Here is a 20,305-nt window from a genome sequence, read left to right as displayed (position 1 = left end):
TAGAAGGAGTTTATTCAGTTATTATATTATATTATATTATTATACACGTGACAGTTGTGCTACTTAAAACATCAATAAAAACAGGCACGAAGTCTTATTGTTGCTAAAGTAGAAGTACTATATTGAAAGTGAACATTTTCCTCTTTGAGTTTAATAGCATAGTCTGGAGAAATTCAAGCTAAATTCAGTAATTCTTTGAATCCGCTCTTCAGAATTACTGGAGCACTACTGAACTTGGCTGTAGGTGTAGGTGTCGGCCTGTGCTGTTCAGTTTTAAACACTGTGAATAGTGATAGTGACAAAAACTAAACTTGGTGTAATATGAAGTAAATCATGCAATTTCCTACAACACTGAAGTTGATGAGTTGTATTTTTAGATATATTTACAAACAAAAAAAATATATGAATTAGCAGCAGGAGTTATTGTCCTTAGAAGGAGGTGAGCCAGATTTGGCACAGTAGCTATATGGTACATATATGCTTGAGAAGACATTAGTTGTGTGTTTGTGCTGCACTATGTTCATTACATGTGTGATTTATATTGTCTTATTTTGTTTTAGCAAATGAGAACCTTTCCATTGCTCATTCATTGTTTGCAGAGTTTTTAGAAACATGTATCAATGCAACTTAGCCATGTTGCCTCGTCTCTCAAGATACATACATTTCTTGATTTTGTTTTTGTAGCGTCCTAAATCCCAAATTCCCTGCCAGCAGACTGGTGATGATTTAAAGTGTAGCTGAAACATATTGTATGCTAATATCAAAACTGTTTGACCCCATTTGTCAAATGACTCAACATATCCAGAAGACATGAAGGAGTATTTGTCAATCGGTCCTCGGTAACGGTTAAAGAAGCAGTTTCTTCCCTGTCATTAATCACTGTTCCCCATTTCAACCTCTTCCCTTGTGATATCAGCTTTCCTTAGAATTTGTAAGACAAAGTACAGTGAAACTTAAAGTAGATATATATTTGAAAACCTGTTTCACTGAGTTACAGTAGTTGACTGGCTGACAGGACGAGCTGTACAGATTCAGTGAGACGTTGCTGGCTGCATGTGACTGTTTTATATGCTCTGATCATTTTAACATGACATCGATGACGGTAAATTGCTCGATGAATGGACTTGTGAAAGTTAAAACTATGCTGTGTAAGAAAAAATGAATGAATTTTCATCACTCATTCAAGTTAAAATAACGTGTCAAAGATAAGGAAGAAGAGACCTCACTAAAATGTCTAGAAAATTCTGTAATCTTGTATTTTTTTATACTTTCAACATATGTGTCTGAGTGTGTCTATTTATAGACAATATCTAATAAATGGAATGGGAACTCTGGGTGTCTGCCTGTTCTTTAGGTGTTACAGCTCAGTCCTTCATATGTCTTCCATGTAGTGAGGACAGTCAGTCATTGGGGATGATAAACATAAACCTGAGTCAGCTTGATCAAATGTTTGAATGATTCTTAGTTTTAGATGAGAAGTGAAAACTAGTGGAAAAATGTGATTTTCCCAACTAAGAGTAGAACCTATACCGGATATGTTTTATTATATATGCTCTATGCTATATGAAAAAATGAAATCAACTCACTCAAACAATCCAAATATGGTTTGGTATACACCGAGCAAAGAAACTCATATATTCAAATTTATGTTTTAGATTTTTATTAAATCTGACATACAATTTAATGTCGAAAGTTAAAGTCATTTAAAAAGTAAATGTTATCATAAGCAAAGAAATCTAACTTCCGACCAGATTTTGTGTAACAGACTTTTTGGCATTTGTTTTGCGAATGTGCAGATACAGCAGCACACAGGAGCCCATGTTTCCCCAGTCTGACCGTGGTGATCATACCAGAGCCTGGCTTATGCATTCAGACTTGACCCCAACAATGATGTAGCTGCTACAGGCATATAACGGTAGACTTCCGTTGCAATTTAGACAATTGTATGTCTAAAAGCCAATCACAGTGTTCCACATCATCTAATGAGGACTGCAGTAGAGCCACGCCCCCTTTTCCAAGCAAGCATGGCCGTGAGGCAAGGAGGAAGTTGAATCTAATCTAATCTTTAAAATAGACTTGAAAAATCAGCAGCTATTCTTTATCTACAGTGCCAATGTTGTCCTCTCCTTGTCTGGTCTGTTTCGTGCTCCCTCTCTCTGTCAGTAAGACTTGATGGACTCTGAGGACGAGATGTCACGGTTCTGGCCGCTGACCTCCATCAAGCCCACATCTCCTGCACACTCCACCTTGGATTTCACAATCAATATAAAATAATAAATAATTGATCTTCGTCGGGCGTGAGCTTGGTTGCCGCTGTGTGTGTGTGTGTGTGTGTGGCGTGTGCGTCCACACTGAATGTAGGCCACAGCAGTGACAGAATGTAAAGCGGTGAGGGTAAAATAGAGCAGGGCCTCGCTCCATCAAGCTGCTCGCCTCAGCATCTTTTGTGACTGCTGGCAGTCTGACAGGGTTGTAGAGGCTCAGATAAGTACAGCACATTAGTGCACTGGGATCCCTTTACAGTAAGAGAGCAGGTCAATAGGCACAGTCAATACTCACCAGTGAGAGTGAGTGTGTGTGTGTGTGTGTGTGTGTGTGTGTGTGTGTGTGTGTGTGTGTGTGTGTTTTCACACAGAATCTAGGCCATGTGAGTAAAAAAGGCTAAAGGGGAAGGAAGACTGGGCCTCAGTGTTTTAGCTGAGCATCAAGTTGTTCCCTTACTCACTGCAGGATTCCTGACTGGATATGATTTGTTCAAACGTTTCACAGATCTTTAATTTATGCAACTATAGATTGTGACAGTTCAATTCTGATGGGAACCCAGAATGCTTTAACGATCTCATCTTAGCCAAGAATGTTCTGGGTTTGTGTGAAGGTTCCTGTTATTTTAGGTCGGAGGGCCACAGTGCTCCTCTGGTTGGAAGCATCCTTACATCTTTTAGTCGATTTTAAGGACACACTGCTTCCTGCTTTGATGCTAAATGTTGGTAGAGGACATAAATTGCTAGGAATCGTCTAAAATGAGCGTCATCCCGAGGACTGTGGGACCATCAAACCCGTTTGAATGCTTGCGTTCCTTGTCCCATCAAATCTCCCATTGCGGTAAACAATGTTACGATAATTGATAGAAATGATTGACAAAACTATGAGAAAAGTTGTAAAAAAACAACCCAAAAACAGAACCAAGAGGCTTCCAAAAACCTTTGTCAGTATGAATCCATGTCTTCTCTGCCAACTCCATGTTGAATGTCCCTGCTGCAAAGACACCCCGAGTAGAGGATCAGTACAGGGTCTCTGAGTTGATCGTCTTTGAGGGTCAGTCCAGCAAAAAAGTTCGAAGTTAATGATCAAGATAGGCCTAGAAACCAAGGTGGCCCCTGAGCACCGGCTCATTATACGGTAAGCCCTCATTTACATAATCCTCAACCAGCATCGCTTCCAGACCTCATAGAACCCTGAAGCTGTTCAGCTGCTTTGAATATGACAACAGAGACCAGCTGAAACACGTATATGATAACATATATAAATATATGTATATATATACATATACATATATACACATACGTATGTGTATATATGTATATGTATATATAAAGAACGGCTTCTACTCCATCCCAGTAGCTGATGATTTCTAGTTGGTTTCAACTCCAATTACTGAAGATAATCCAACCAGAAATCTAAATTCATTATTTTTGAATTGTTTGGAATCTGACTGAACACTGACACCAGTTTGTGCCTGGAGAGGCACTTCCTCCACTGGCCACTAGATGTCTGTAAAGCTGTGATGAAGTGAATCAAGATATTTAAGTAGGTTCAGGTTCTTTACGTTGACAGTGTTGCTGCTAACTGTAATCATTCCTTCCGTCCATACTTACTTTAAAGCAAGCTGTGAATGAGGGACAGAATTTAGTCCAGAGGCAGCTGCATTGTTTCTGAATCCAGTTCAAACATATCCAGATGTTTCTACAGTCATTATGTACTTATCTGAAAATGAAAGTTGTTGCCCTGCTGCAGGTCCCAGAATACGGCGTAACACCGGCGGTAGGCTGAGCAATACAAAGTGTTTTGTGACTTTGGTGAAGCGGGGGAGCTGGTCCACCAAGGTCACAGCCTTTGAATACAAAATGATGTCTTTGTGCTGCTGGTGTTTCCTTGCTCGGGTGAGATTCATCATCAGTCACATATACGTTTCCAACACTCATCAAACACAGTGCCAGAAAAAAAAAATCCAATTCATTTGGCTAAAGCTCAAATGATACTTTTGCCGTCATATAGGCGTGAGGGTTCCATGACGTACACTTTATCCAAGGATGCGCTCAGACTTCAGCTTGCCCTAGAACCAGTGTGGACTGTGTCCACTAAAAGAGTCATAAGTGTCTGATATTTTGGAAAGTGAAGTGATGTTTGAGGACAACGGTGGTATAGTACTGCCATGGTGGAGATGCCAGCCGGGCAGCTTAGCGTTCTAAAATATGTTCATATATCACGGCTGAATATTTATATGACTTTTACAATGTGGGTGAGCTCTTTCACTTCGATGGCCGCCTGCACGTATTTGAGCCAAAGTATGGATATTCAGATTTCACGAGACTACTCATTGAGCCAGACTAGGACACGAAAAGAAAAAGACCAGTTCAAGTAAAAGGTAAAGACAAAGGTTTTATTTCTCTGTAGGGTTCTTTCCTTAACGCTGTCAGACACTTCTAGTAACAATCTGAGCCTGTCAGTGTCAAACACAAGTGGACGTAACGTTACATAGGACGCTGCTCACTTGCCCTTGCAGCTCGATATGCGGCTGCGTCAATCTACTCAACACTGGACCACTTTTAAAACGTCTTGTCCCCGTTAGTCACACATGGCGTCCAGGTTGAAGAACACCGTAGTTACCCTTTAAGATGACCGTGACGACTAAAACTCTCCTTTAAAGGGAACCCTTAGTGTCAGCAGGTTATTGTTTCTCTGTGACAAGGAGACCCAGTGGCAATGTAAGAGAGTAACTGGCCAATCGGAGTTCTATACAGAAATGATTTGCTCCACATTAACGCATGTCAGCTTCAGCCTCAGCCTGCCTCTTTGTGTTAATGCCCGTAACAAACATGTTGAAAGCATTTCCTCCCTTCACAAAGCATTCTCAAAGCTGATTTCTTTGAGTATTTCCAAACCTGATTTGTTCACCTGTGTGTTAAACCCAGCAGTATTTGGTACCGTTTGTGGAATAGGGTGTGTATTGTGCCAGCTTCAGCTAATCACAGCTGCATAGCACTGCTAGCGGCAAATAAAGGTACCTTTTAGGCTTTCTGAGGCTTATGTCCGGGGGGCGTGTTGGTTTGATTGGCGGGTGTCTCTACCCATCGCACTCAGCCGTGGTGCTCGCTCGCTCTACCTCAGTTCCACCACAATGACTGAATGTGGACTCTAGAACTCAGAAGCTCACACTAACCGTTTCTCTCAGCGGCTGAAGCATACATGTATTGATATCTTAAAACTGTACCATGGTCTCACCCTTCCAAATTACAATGAGCACTGTTAATACACTCAGCTGTCGGTTTATTAGGTCCACCTAGCTCAGACTAATGCGGTCTGATCCAACAGATCCAGTTTTAGAAAGTTCGTAGTTTGTGGTGCTGTTGAGCCATATTGAGTAATAGAGGGAGAGGTGTTTCTATTATTTTGTCCATACCGGTCATATCATCGAGGTTAAACGCCTGTCAGTATAACGTAACGCAATGTGAGAAAAGATGAACCTAATGAACGGAGTGTAGACAATATTAACGGTGCTAAATTGGATATTCAGAGCATTAACCTAGCAGCAAACAATGATCAATTGTATCATATGTAAAGATATGGAGGAGTAATGTCTACCTGAACAGAGAATATAGACGCTCTCCCTCTGTGTGTGTTGTTATCTGTGCTTCGTTTACATAGCCGGGCCGGCCGCACGTGCCTTTTAGTGCATGTGAGCGTGCCCCATTGGTTAGCTCACGGCCACCGCTCTGCACTGCTCTCATACGGAGGATACAGCTGATAACTCCGCCTCCAACGGACAGCTTTGTCCCAGAAGCCTAGCGCCAAACCTCCGGTTCCCCCTCAGATAAACACTGGTAGCTCCGTGAGCACCTGTGCCCTTGTTTGCACCGTTAGCTGCAAGCCGCCGGCTCAGCCGTCGCCATGTTGAGAGCCGCAAAGAGGCAATAGAAATGTTCCCACTTTTGAGGATTTGCTATCTTGATTGAAGGCAGAAGGGTATTGACCTGTTTTTAATAATCCAGACTGGGCTATTTTATTTCTATTATATCATTATTTCAATTCTTGAATGTGAATTTTCTATGTACAGTACATAACAATGTACAGGGTTTTCTTTGTTGCTGAATCTGTTAAGGATGGAAAACAGAAGCTAAGATTTTGCTTTGTTTGTTGAAGTTGTACGAATCCATCCTGAAGGACGGAGCTCATATTCAGAGGCAGTGAATGAACAACGATGACATGACCGCCAAAACTCTGTCCTACATATCTTTAAAGAAGAGCAATTTGTTGGTCTTTTGGTCGTGGGCTCTCTTTGCACCATGCAGTTTCAGAGGCTTCCACCGGCCCCCTGCTCCAGCAGAGACACGTCTTCCTGGTCCGTTTTCCTCCCGTCTCCTCTGACTTGACTTTCCTTTCAGTCTCCGCTTCGGTTCAGCCGAATGCTGTCCGTGTCTGCGACCGTCGGGCCCCGTCAAGGCGTCTGTCCCTGCCTATGCAGACAGACAGGTGGCTGAGCAGCTTCAGTCGGTCTACTGGCCAGACTTCTTTTCCTTCTGGAAACTGAAGCTGGTCCGCCGGCTCAGTTTCCGCTGCTTCTGGGCAAAGTAATCGGCCCGAGAGGTGCTGGCTCGGGACTCCAGGATATAGTTCACCTGAAAATAAACATTCATGATGCGTTTGAGAATGTTGATTTGAAACTTCAGCTTTATCTCCGACAGTCACAGACCTTTACCGTAAATACAATGAAATAACAGAGATGATCGCCACCATAGTAGCACTCTAACCTCAGACTAAGTCTGTTCGCTGCTAGACCTGACTCGCATAGAGATCTGATGTGACCAATTTATAGGACAATCTGTTCATCGCCGAATTAGCCGAGCTTTGTTAGCAGCTGTCCTAAAATAAAAGGACGTCTACTAATTCTGCAGGGAAGAAGAGTAAGCAGCAAAAATAATGGGGGACTTTTATTGTGAATAATTTATGTAAAAATGAAATGTATCCATCCACCGTTTAACGGTTGTTCTTCGGGCAAAAAAGCCATATCTGATCAGACAGCTCACATTGAAGTGGCAAGTGTGAACACGCATACGAGGACAGCTGAGCTCTGATCGGCATCCGGTCACAAAAGTCACATTGAAAAGACGAGTGCGACTGCGACATATGTAGTTCTAAGCAGAAACTGTAGGAGGACATTTTGAAGTGTTTATCACTGCATCAACAACTACACAATTGTAATGAAATTATATAAATGTAGGTCTTCATATTTCTTCATGTGAAGTATTACGTTTTTAGTCGTCCACAACTAATTTATGTGCAACACATTTAATCTCCAACCCTGATTACATCACTCTGACATCATCAGGCTATTATCACAGACAGAAGAGTACTGCGGTGAAGTAAAACTAGATAAATATGGAAATACTCAAGTAAGAAACTGGTACATTTAAACTGTACTTTGCTCCTATAAAAATTGAGACGAAGGCGCCCTAGAACAGAACTCATTAAGGCCTGAATAATGAGCTGGAGGAACAGTTCATGCCAGACGAAACCGGCACTGAACAGTTGCCCTCAAGAAATAGAAAGACGGTGAAGAAAAACGCACCTTCAGCACTATTTCGTTGACAGTAGCAGCATCAGACTCGAAGTACAGCGGCTTGTAGTCGTGGTTGCTGAGATAAGTGAGCTTAAATATTGCATGACCTGTAAGACACGGAGGAAAAACAGTGTTTAATGAGACAGACAATGGACACGCCTTCTCCTCCTGCACATCTTCAGCCATGTCTTTGTGTGATCCGACACCACGAAGGAGTCCCCTCTCCTCGGGGCTGAGGAAGACCACCAGCAGGACAAGAGAAGAGCAAATTGTAAATAATCCAAAAATAAAAGCCCTCTGATTTTTTTAAGCAAAATGTCCCTTTGGTTTGGCTGGCTGAATACTAAGGATTATTACGTGAGAGGAAGGCGCTATAATAAGAAAAGGACTGGCAGCACACTTAATATGAAAATATCTTTACATGAAAAAAAAGGCACAACACATATTCACAGCGACTGTATTCATGCTTTCATTGGCTCCATCAGCTCTAACATGATCAAATGTAATCCAATTACATGCAACAGAAAATGTCACTGAAGAATTCAAGGCGGTTAAAATGACAAAGATCATAGAATGTTTACATGCATTCTCAGAGTAGCTCGTTTTGCTTCTGTTACACCACTCTGGTACACCACTCTAACACCACTCTGTAACACCACTCTGGTACACCACTCTGGTACACCACTCTGTAACACCACTCTGTAACACCACTCTGGTACACCACTCTGTAACACCACTCTGTAACACCACTCTGTAACACCACTCTGGTACACCACTCTGTAACACCACTCTGGTACACCACTCTGTAACACCACTCTGTAACACCACTCTGGTACACCACTCTGTAACACCACTCTGTAACACCACTCTGTAACACCACTCTGGTACACCACTCTGGTACACCACTCTGGTACACCACTCTGTAACACCACTCTGTAACACCACTCTGGTACACCACTCTGTAACACCACTCTGTAACACCAATAGGGGTGGGTTATTTTTTTTTATATAAATCTTAAACAGGGAGGGACCAATGAGCAAAAAGGCATGATGTGATGATCAGTCGACTTTAGGAGAAACTTGACGGATCAGATTGGACTCTAGATTCTTAGTCTGGCCCATGAGGTCGGGTAAATGTTTAAATTCCACAGGACACAATAATCTTAATCCCTAAAGGAAAGGCCACAGTCATGTGTTGTGTTCATCCCAGTGAAGTAAGGCTAAAAGCACGGAGAAAAGCTGTGAGCATGTCTCCGCATGTTTGTGCTGTGACGGTCATGTAGAGGCGTGGTGTGTGGTCCACTCACTGGGGCTTCTCTCCTCTACGAGGTCGCAGGCACAGAGGTGGTCCGAGTCGATGGAGATGGGTTTCTGTCGAATCCAGAACTTGGTGCTGGCCTTCTGATTGGTGACCGGATCGATCTCCACCTTCTCTCCTGAAACGCCTGAAGAAACAGCCGAGACACATTGCACACACATGATAACCATGCATTGTTGGACTAGATGTACGTTATTATGCACAAACTGCTGCGTTCCTGTAACACAGAGTATCTCTACAACTATTGGATGGACTGTCATGAGATTTGGTACACGCAGAAATGTTCCACTCAGGATACGTTTTAATACATTTGGGGATGCCATTTGACTTTTCCTCTATCATCAGCGCAAACACTTCCGGTGTCCGGTACTTTGGTATTCGGGTTTATAATAAAATACAGATAAAATAAAAACATCCGAAGAGACTGTCAAGAAGGTGATCAGGGCAGGACTATAATGGTCTATAATAAAGAACTTAGAAGGAAAGAATGTTAACAAAAGAGACCAGTTTGGGTTTATAAAAACACAATATCATGAAATCAAAATTGTTTTCACTAAATCAGCTAAATTGCAACCAAGAACATGTGTATTGGTAGGCAGTAGCGGCACAGAGTTTGCACAATACACAAACTGCTTTGCATTTGATCAAAATGCAAAGCTGGTGTTTTTCACCTAACCTTCCACAGCTGAGCGTCGACTATCAGTTTGATTTAGTATCGAGACTGTCTATGCCACCGGGTACGATCTCCCAGGAAAATGCTGCTATCCTTAGCTATCCCGAGTTACAGCTGACAGCATCAAAATACAGTGTGTCCTGTGCCAATGGATCTAGCTAGCACTAGCTCCAAAAGTCAGCAGATGACATCATACGCAAATGTACATAGCATGACATCTTTGCACATTTGTTGGCAGAGGAGCCGTGGACCAAGCTATGGCTGATGGAGGTGGACATGTGTGAGTAAGCAGCATGTACCCAGCTGGACATCGGTGGTGAAGCGCAGCTTGTGGATCATACTGATCTTGAAGGACTTATAGTGGTGGCTGCTCAACATGTCTTGGACCGTGGTGATGTCAATAGGGGGGTCTTCCTCGGAGCTCTCCTCGCCCCTGGAGCCTGCAGGCAGAAGGAAGAGCAGGCACAAATTGACAACAGGGGTGAAGCGAGCTCTCAAATGCTGGGATTTGGAGGTGGACAGATTTTTGGATAAAACAGAGCAGAGGATATTAATGATGGTGTGAAATTTGCATAATTTGCAGCCGCAGAATGAATATAGGGGAAAAACTGATCACCGATTTAATCAGCAACCGTGCAGAAATACCAGGTTTAAACAGAATGAATAGAAGAAAAAAAGCTCGACTTCAATGTTGAATTCAATGTCGACGCTTTGAGCTATTTGTTACAGCCTTATAACTTTGTAATGTCTGCATGAAGACATTACGGATCGCAATATATCTTTTTTTTATTGAAAACGGTGTCCTACAGATCTCACCTCTGAGTGGAAAACAAATGTGAATCTTATTTTGTAGTGATGTATTCTTTCAGTCTAGACTCTCCTAAGATGTGTGATCCCTGTCAGAACCCTCTCAGATGATGGTGATGGTGATGAAGCTGGCGGAGTGTGACCGGCGTTGAGAAGATGAGGCAGTTGTGGGTTTACTTACTGTTTTCTCTGACCAGGCAGAACTCCAGGGTGCTCTGGCTCTCCAGTGTAGAGTCCAGGTCCACAGAGACGTTTGGCTCCGTCTGCTTCTCCAGACGATACATGGGCCCTGTCGGAGAATGATGAGTCAGCAACGACAGCAACAAACTCAGCCTTAGAGTTTTACAGCTCTTATAGTCGTTGATGCAGAGCTTCATCTGAAGGGATAGTTTTTATAAGCTGGGTCTGATTTTCAGTGCAGCATTTGGCCATCAGTCCTTTAATAATAATAATAATAATAATCAAACTCACAAAGTGATGTCCAGTGGTTGAGTTAGACTTGTCCACAAAAATTCCATCATAACCTGATTTTAAATCTAATAAGACAAATGTGTATTTAAAGGTGGTGTCTGTGATTCTAAACCACACTTGTCAATATTTCCTCACGGTTCACTAGCTGTCTGTTGTGTGTGTTCATGCACAGCCCCGTGTTCATGCACAGCCCCGTGTTCATGCACAGCCCCGTGTTCATGCACAGCCCTGTCTCTGTGAAGTGGATGGGACCGAGCCACTCCAACTCTACCAAATGTCAATTCACACATTCAAGCTTCTATTGAGGTATTTGAATAAACATTTGAATGTCTCTTAAAACAGGTGCCAGCCTCCCTTTGTGTGTGTGTGCGCGCGTGTGTGGCAGCAAGTGGGAGAGCAAACTACGTTTTTGAGCGCAGTGAAATGATGTTTTGGCTAAATGCCAACAAATATGGATTTAAGTAGATTCATTCTTTGGATAAAAACATGCTTTAAATGATTACAGTCTTTTCAATACATTTGGAGTTTTGGACTGAGACGGCGGCGCCACCAGTTGTGTGTGTTATTTTTTTTAAATTGTAATATACAAGCTAGACCATGCATTTATAAGGAGAATGGAGAGAAAAGATTAACAGAGAGACAACGCCAACCGTGCGTTTACTTTTCTGCATATGAATGCAGAATCTGATTACGGAGATGATGAGGGAGAAAAGCCTGTTCCAGTAAAATCTCTAAGCAAACAGTGTGGTGTGAAAATGACACTGAGCACATTTCATTTGGATTCATAATGACAGGCAGTGATGGGAGATGATAAGCAGAATATTTATTTCGGTCATTACAGCTGACGGAGCCATAACAGATTTACAGCAACGTTTATTTTTTCTAATTTTTTTTCCAAACTAAAATATTTGGAGTTTGTATTTGGAGTCTACAGTGTACATAAACGCACAGATACAATGTGCTGGACAACCAAGCAATCCAAAGACAGAATGAACTTCATCCATCGAGAGCAGGGGTGTGAAACTCATCTCCACATCAGCATCACGGTCGCCCTCAAAGGGCCGGTTGTAACTGTAAGACTGTGTAACTAACTTCTCCTAACATATTGTTAAATAACTCTCTCTGCATTTGATTATTGTTTATTCAAGTGTACAAATATTGTACATGAAGTTATATCAATGAAAAATGATATTTAAAGACATTTCTGTTATTATAACATAAATCATTTTAATTGCGGGTTAAGAAACCCACATGACTCTATCAAAGATCAAACTATTAAAGAAAATAACAAAGACAAATATCAAACACAAGTTCTGACATTAACTTTGTTCAAAGCTGTTTGTTCACCTCTCTGCATCACTAATGTTCCTCCCTGTCGTCGTCCTGTGCATGCAGCTACATCCAAGAGCTGCTCACTGAGAGTCAGGTCTGATGAACATGATAGATGATGTATCCGTGTTGTCTGTGCTTTCATCAACAGTTCATTACAAACACAAGTACCTGCTCGTCTCTTAGCTGCTGTGTTGTTAGATTGCTGCTAGTTCATCAACTCGGTCTGCGATGGTGTTTCTTCACAAACTGACATTTGTAAAAGTCTGTATCTGGTCGGAGCTCTGCTCACATACCTTCAGCATGCACTGGGCTGTAGCTGTGTAAATATATTCTGCTGTGATTGCAGTCTGCCTTTTAATTCTTGGACAGTTTGATGTTTTTCTTGGAGGCTAAATTTAGCTCCGTGTTTGGTGTCAAAATGCCGACGTGAATTGTATCCTTCATCACCGACACGCCTCATAACACAGAAGACAGACCCGTTGTTCTCCTTGAAGCACAAACATGTGTTCACTTTCCCATCTTTCATTACATTTTCTTCCCTTTGCATCAATTTTTCTCTTCGTGGACATTTTGGGATTATTTGTCGATCTTTTTCAATCGTTGGAAAACCTCTTTACGGGCTGTTGCCTCTCCTGTCCACCTGTTGTGATCGTTTTAATGTCGGTACACAGACAACATGCTGTCACATAATTTCAACTTTCTATCTCATCATTTCGACCATGGGGATACTTTTATTTTCAAGTCTAACTTTTAATAATTTTCATGTGCGGGCCACATAAAATGACGTGGCGGGCCGGATTCGGCCCGCGGGCCTTGAGTTTGATACATGTGATCTAGAACGTCCCTGTCATTACCTGAGCCTTTCTGTGAGCCTTTCCTCTTCTTGAGTGCTTTCTGGAGAATTTCCTTCATGGTTACCTTCAGACTGTCCACAGGGATTAGAGAGAAACCATGGGCAGCATTTCTAAAGCAGAAAAGGTAAAGAATGCATCTGTAGATTTAACTTTTATCATCAAGACAGGCGAAATGTCGTAAACAACACTTCACTGCACCTGTAACATTACAACCGGTAGGGATGGTTCAAAAGAGAGAATTTGCATCTTTTAATGAATATGTTTTGAATGTCTGGAAAGTTTTGAATATGAGCAAAAATCTTACTGAAACATATATGACCTATTAAAGTCCAGAGGTTATACGAATATTACCATTTTTGTTTGGAAACACCAGACAATAATCAGAGCCTGTATAATAGGATTTGGCTCAGCCCTAATATCATTAATCGCTGCACTCCAAGTACCCCACACACACACACACACCTTCCCTTACTTACATTCTGACAAACAGTGACTGTCTGGAAGCGAGACCGGGTGAAGAGTATTTCTCCACCAAGGCCAGAGTGCTGAAACCAAACTTGTGTATCGGCTCATTGGAGTCCAGCGGAGGGAAGTCCGTGTCCACCTCGCCATCATCTTCCGCGATGTGGAGGCAGTAGGTGGTCACATTCTCACTGTGGAGACAGATGTGTTGAGTGTTACGCAGAAATGTACATTCTACCAAAGGGGTGTTGAAATGGGTTTTTAGCTCACTTGAGTTTGGGCTCTCGTCCCTCGCCTGTGTACTGCCAACATATGAGGCCAATGAGGTCGTGGACGCGGGCGTTGGCAATGGTCACCACCGTCATTGGGTGTACTTTCTCCTGAGCCAGCTGCATTGAGAGGTAGACGTCTATCTTTTTTGTTGCCGTTGTGCCAATGTGGCCCTAAAAAGGTGAAGAGGACACCATGCAGAGAAAAGCCCTGATCACAAAGAGTAAAGGGATACAGCATGTGCTACGTCAAACTTTAGTATCTACTGTGGGGGGCTTCCTACAAGAGAAATCAACAACAATCATGAGGCAGATGTTGTCATCTGCACTGCTCTGTTTGGTTCCACAAAAGGTTTTTCAAGCAGAGGGAAGGGAGCAAATATGGTGCTAATATTCATGCAAGTGTGTGTGTGTGTGTATGTATGTATGTATGTATGTATGTATGTATGTGTATATATATATATATATATATATATATATATATATATATATATATATATATAGTTTCGCTATACTGAATCTAAACTCCTGTAATGGTGCATTAGACAGAAGCTTTTCTGTGTTGGATGAATTTAATCAAATAGGCTCACATGTTTTCTTTGCTACAGAATGACATGCTGAATTCTAAAAGAGTTTCTTTTAAAGAAGATACAAATGAAGAGAAACTACATGTGGAATGACTCACCTTGCCATCAAACTTGGAGTATTCATTGAAGGGGTTGTTGAGCTGCTGGGGACACTGCTCCAGCCGCAGTGAAAGGGTGGATTTGGTACCTGTGGTCCGCGGCCTGTCCTTAAAGTCCCGTTTCTCAAACAGGGACCCCAGATCCTCCACTGGACAGAAAGCATCAGAGCAATGAACAACATGCAGCATCACTTGCTTACTTTCAAGTACAATGAGAAAAACTGTTATAACTGTGTGATCAGTATGTCAGAGAAAATACTTTGAAGATTCAGATTTCTTATCAGCTTTTTTAAATTAGAATAAAGATTTTTAGAAAAATTCCCTACAAACAAAAAAACAGTAAAAACTGAACCGGCGCTTTTTTGTTTTTTAAATATTAGTAACTACCAGAGCTTTGCTGTTGAAATAAGTAACGGAACATTACCTGATTGGGAGTTGGACCTCTCTTTCCACTGAACGTTTTTACATTTGATTTGGTTCTGCCGTTCTTTCCTTAACCTTTCAAGTCTTTGCGCTGAAAAGAAAAAGAAAAAAACAACTTTAAAATGTCAGTGCTAAAAATTACGTACACCACTAAAATACGTTGTGCTTTGGTTCAAATATAAAATGTATATCTTTCATTGTGCCTGTGAGAGCAACACACTCCCTCTCTGCCATGTAATATTTTGACAGACAGTCACACACACCAATATGTGTAGTACAAACACTAAGAGCAGCTAACACCAAATAAAACTTGTTTACTTTGTTAAAACGCTTTTTGGGTCATCCCTCTCATCTTACCAGCAGCCCCAGGTTTCTCTCGGCTGTCTTGTCGGAGTCCTGATGAGACAGCCACCACAGGTCAGTGAACGAACTCAAGGCTGAAAGTCTCTCTACCCACAACCCAGAACCAGGACCAGGACCAGCACTCCACCAAACTTAGAGCGAAGCTCAAGGGAGCCAAAAAGAGACAAGCCGTCTACCTTTGGACTCCCTCTATCACCAAAACCACAATTACCTTCAAATTAAAACACCTGAATGTATCTTAAAACAGATTCACACTCTTCATTTGATTCAAACTCACTATGCTCAATTTGTACACATCATATTACACCCCCACATCCCAACTCAAACACAGCAGCATTTGAAGACGGATTGACTGACAGCCCAAACCTTGAGATTTAAGAGGCTACCACGAGAACATTTTATCGTCCTTACGGGGAAATTAAGTTGCAGTTGACATTGATAAATGTGGCAATCAGGTGGCGGCGCTCAACAATAAGAATTGCCCGCTTGCTCAGGGCAAATAAAGGGCACCATAGGGCAGTAAATCTAGCATATCACTTGCCAAAACAGGCAAGTGGTAGTTCAAAATATTTAAACAAATCACGTTGTTTTTTCGGAACTGCTTCTCATCACTGTTGAGAGTTGCACACGCCAAGTACAGATCGGGCACGAGCAAGAATGGTAAATGGACTGTACTTGTATAGCACTTTTCTAGTCTTCCGACCACTCAGAGTGCTTTAACACTACATGACGTCATTCACCCATTCATACACTGATGACAGGGGCTACCATGCAAGGTGCCACCTGCCATCAGGACTAACTAACCATTCATACCCAGTCACACTGCAGGAGCGATTTGGGGTTAAGTGTCTTGCCCGAGGACACATCGACATGGACAATCAGAGCCGGGGGTCGACACAGAAAATGGTGGAAGCTGAAGTCTACCTGCTGAAGCGCAGGTGAACGTTTCACTTGTCCTTGAAACCAGAGTTTAGATGGTTGGCGTTAAGAAGATGTGGCCTAAACTCCAAATTAATTTCTCTAAATAGAGAATAAACATGGACAACAATGTTGCGCTTTGTTGCTATTTGATAAGCACTACTAAATAAAACAATGTGTATCGGGACAAGTCTGACTCCTAACCTACTTCCGACCAGACAAGTGAAAAAGAAATCATTGACCCCTGAGGTGCTGGATATTTACTCATTAAACAAAGTTGTTCTGTCAACAGTCTCTTTCATAATGGTGGTCTGTAGGGAGAGGCTTTTTGTTCACCCTAATGTCTGATCAGCTTGTCAAAACATACTGATGTCTATCTGGACACTGCCGGGTCTCTCAGCTGCATACATAACAGGGGGGTACGTATGCAGCTGTTCAGATCCCAGCTTGTGTCCTAATCGCTAGCTACATCTGGCTGTCTGCTCTTGAGCCACAGCCATCTTGATGCTCTCTCTTCTGCTTCTGTGGGGTTTCTGATGGCTCTCCTCCTCTACACACCCTCAACGCCCTAGTGGCTGCAGTGGCGCTGTGGTTTATTTATTTTTGTCACATCAGCAACTGTTTGACAGATAGAGCTCATACAAATACAAAGAGTTGGTTTAACAGTCGCCGTGTTCCAGTTTGACCATATCTCACAGAAACATTGTGAGAATACTTTTCTTTTCTTAAACAGACAGATATTAATAATAATAATGCATTTTATTGGTAACGCACTTTTCATTAAAAAAATCTCAGAGTTGATAGGGCATAGCTCTGAACAGTAAATGAGAAAGTCCTGCCTGAAATGTAATAAAAGAACCACTCCACAGCTGATCAAGAGATACCCGCCCACTACCTGAGCCGCTCTACCAAGATATAGTGGTAGACAGGACCAAAAGCAGCAATGAGATCCAATAGTACCAATGCAGAACATTCTCCTGCATCACCATGCATTAAGAAATAGTTTGAGACTCTGAGAAGAGACCTTTCTGTGGAGTGCAACCAACAGAGAAGCAGACTGAAAATTGTCAAGAAGGTTGTGCTCATCTAAGACAGCTGCAGGCTTTTAAGACCGTCGCTGTAAAAAGGAGCTTAGAAATGTGACTGTCGTTCTGGTGAACAAATGTTGAACAAAGAGTTATTGGTTATAGAGAGCACACAAGAAGAAAAAATGAGAATAAAATGAACAATCTGAATTCGAAATGAATAGTCGTAAATGTGATCTATGCTCCTCAATTCACAGCAATTACTCACATTCACGCACATTGAACTGCAATCCAACCCCATGCTTTCCACTTGTGTTGCAACATCCTTCAATAGCACACAATTTGACATGAGCCTCACTAAACCACTGGCCCAGATTAGACACACAAACCCCATCCAAACAACAGCAGAACTGGCTTTCTGGCTGCCCCTGCCATCATGACAGAGGGGAAGGGGTGCCTGACAGAAAGCCTGCCCTGCTAACCAGCCTGAGCCTGGAGATGTGCCTACCTGTGTTGGAGCGCCGACGGATGCCGAAATCCCAGCTGGATGTGATGTCCATGGACTGGGAGAGGTCACAGGCATGATTGTCTGTCACACTGCCGCCCCCCTCGATCAGGGAGCCCGACCCCGTTGACCCACAGCTGCTGCCAGGTACCAGAGCCAGCTGGCACTTCTCCAGATCTACATCCTGATCTATTAGTACCATCTCACACATTCCTGTATCATCACTGGTCACATGAGACTGTCTGATGTGGGCCAGAATAATGGCCGGGTTGTCCAAGAAAGCCATTTCTTCTGCTTCGGAAAGTGGCTGACAGCTTCGGATGTTTTCTCTTTGTCTCACCCTCTTGCCTGTATTCCAGAGGATCCCTTTCTCTCTCCTTTCAGTCTCTCTCTGAGAGTCTTCAAGTAGTGGCTGATGAAAAGTGGAGAGCACTCATCTTTTCCATCTTTTGATTATTTCCTCTGCTCCAAGGCAGTAAAGGCGCCAGCACCTGTTTGGAGCAAAATAACAGCTATTACATGGTGGGGGCAGGAAATTGGGAAATTAAGCCTGAGACTTGGAGCAAACTCTTTAGGGAAAAAATGACATGTATTGACATTTACCAGCCTATTGGTAATATGAACAATCAGTAAGTTATGGTGGGGAACTACTTCTGCTTGGAATGTTCGTGAGTGTTGTCACAATACTGACATGTTGTGAAAGACTCCAGTGTAAGCCATCACCGGACACTTGTGTTGACCAGTAAATAAATCACATCCTACAAAAAAAATAACTGGCTGTCTTGAGTATTGACACTGTGAACACAACGCTGTTGGTAATTTCAGCACCGAGACAAGAGCTGTGAATAAGGGCAAAACAATCGCGTCCCACGGTGTTACATTAGCCTGGCTGTGGTTAGCATGTTAGACGATGCTGTGACACACTCCAGCCCAAGGACTTTATCTAACGTTAGTAAACAAGCAACTCCAGATGACCAGCCACATATTGTCACAATCATATCTAATATTACCAATGTGTCTGGGCCCTTATATAACTTTTTTCTGCTAGTTATTACCACAATGAGTTTACCCGACTGATGCTAACTGCAGCTAATGCTAAGCTGCAAAGTGGAAGTCGGATGTCAACTTTGTCAAGCTTAATTATTGTTTTTGAGACAAACTATTAACATACATGTTAACCGTTTCATGTTAAGTGCGTAATACGTTGCACTCGTGCCCAGCGATACTCTTAAAAACTCTCACCCAACAACCTGATGGTAAGTTAGGTCAACAGCTAACTTAGCGTTAGCTAGATTGACGTTAGCTGAACCTTGCTAACTCGCTAACTTAAAACTCCTACACATTAGCTAACGTTAGCCAAGTAAGCGCGAATCTTTTAAAAGTTGCAGCTATACTCGGTATTCAGACTGTATAAATATGTAGTCACGAATGCCACTGCACATTACATTGGTTGTATCTAACGTTAGTTAGCTCGTAAGCTTGTATAAGCGAACATCACGGACGCTTTCTTTGGTTAGCTGATCGCGGTTAGCTGCTATCATAGCCTCCCAGAGTAACTGTTAGTTAACGTTAGTTTAGGACGTTGTCCCACCTTTAGAAGTCACATCCGATACGGGAAAGAAATGCCCACATTTCCATATTATTCATGAATATCCCCAGTAGGGACAATAGCTCTTTCCATTAGTAATAATGCACTCGAGCAAAAATCATAACACAACTGCAACCCAAAGCAATCTGCTCTGCTCAGCCAGCAGGAGCGAACCCAGTTTCAATTCCAATTCCGGTTCCTCTTCTTCTTCTTCTTCTTCTTCTTCTTCTGCTTATTCTTCTGCTTATTCTTCTTCTTCTACTTTAACTTTTAATGGCGGTTGGCAAACCGCTTTCAAGTGCATTGTCGCCTCCCAGTAATCTGGAGTGTGGACTAAGTATACCCTCTCTAATACGACAACCAAACGAAGAAAACAAAAATAATTAACCAAACAAAAGGAAACGAATGAAATAAAAGAGAAAGAAAGAAAAGAGGAAAAGCCAAATATTTTCTTTGGTATGAAAATTATATTTTCCTCTCCAAACTCTCGTCCATTTTTCAAAACTTGTATTGTACCTCTGACAGGACGTGGTCCACAGTTTCTTCTTCAAACTGTCCATTATTATGCTTTCCAATAATATAGAGGGAACCTTTACTCCCTTTATTCCATTCATTCTGCCATCTCTTAATCACAACTTTCGCTTCTGACTTACTTATATTTACATTAATGTTATTTCGCCCTTTTCGCTGCTTTATCCACCTTCTCCTTGCCATCGACTCCAACATGGGCCCACACAAAATTAACAGACACCCACATTTGATGGATTCTGAATAG

General features: G+C 42.2%; 1 protein-coding gene across 1 annotated transcript; it reads right to left on the bottom strand.

Annotated features, from left to right (window-relative positions):
* Positions 1–4,639: 4,639 nt before the first annotated feature.
* mapkap1 (MAPK associated protein 1) lies at positions 4,640–19,673 on the bottom strand. The gene is made up of 12 exons (XM_079288795.1): positions 19,534–19,673; positions 17,946–18,433; positions 15,133–15,222; positions 14,709–14,857; positions 14,025–14,197; positions 13,769–13,945; positions 13,293–13,402; positions 10,817–10,924; positions 10,128–10,268; positions 9,145–9,282; positions 7,847–7,944; positions 4,640–6,896 (listed from the first exon to the last, which is right to left on the bottom strand). Exons 2-12 carry the CDS (start codon positions 18,226–18,228, stop codon positions 6,774–6,776), a joined length of 1,590 nt encoding a protein of 529 aa, XP_079144921.1. The 5' UTR covers positions 18,229–18,433; positions 19,534–19,673; the 3' UTR covers positions 4,640–6,773.
* Positions 19,674–20,305: the final 632 nt, after the last annotated feature.

Source organism: Melanostigma gelatinosum (genome assembly GCF_949748355.1).
Source record: "Melanostigma gelatinosum genome assembly, chromosome: 18".
Lineage (NCBI taxonomy): Eukaryota > Metazoa > Chordata > Actinopteri > Perciformes > Zoarcidae > Melanostigma > Melanostigma gelatinosum.
Note: the sequence above shows the minus strand (reverse complement) of the source record. Positions and strands in the feature narration are given on the sequence as shown.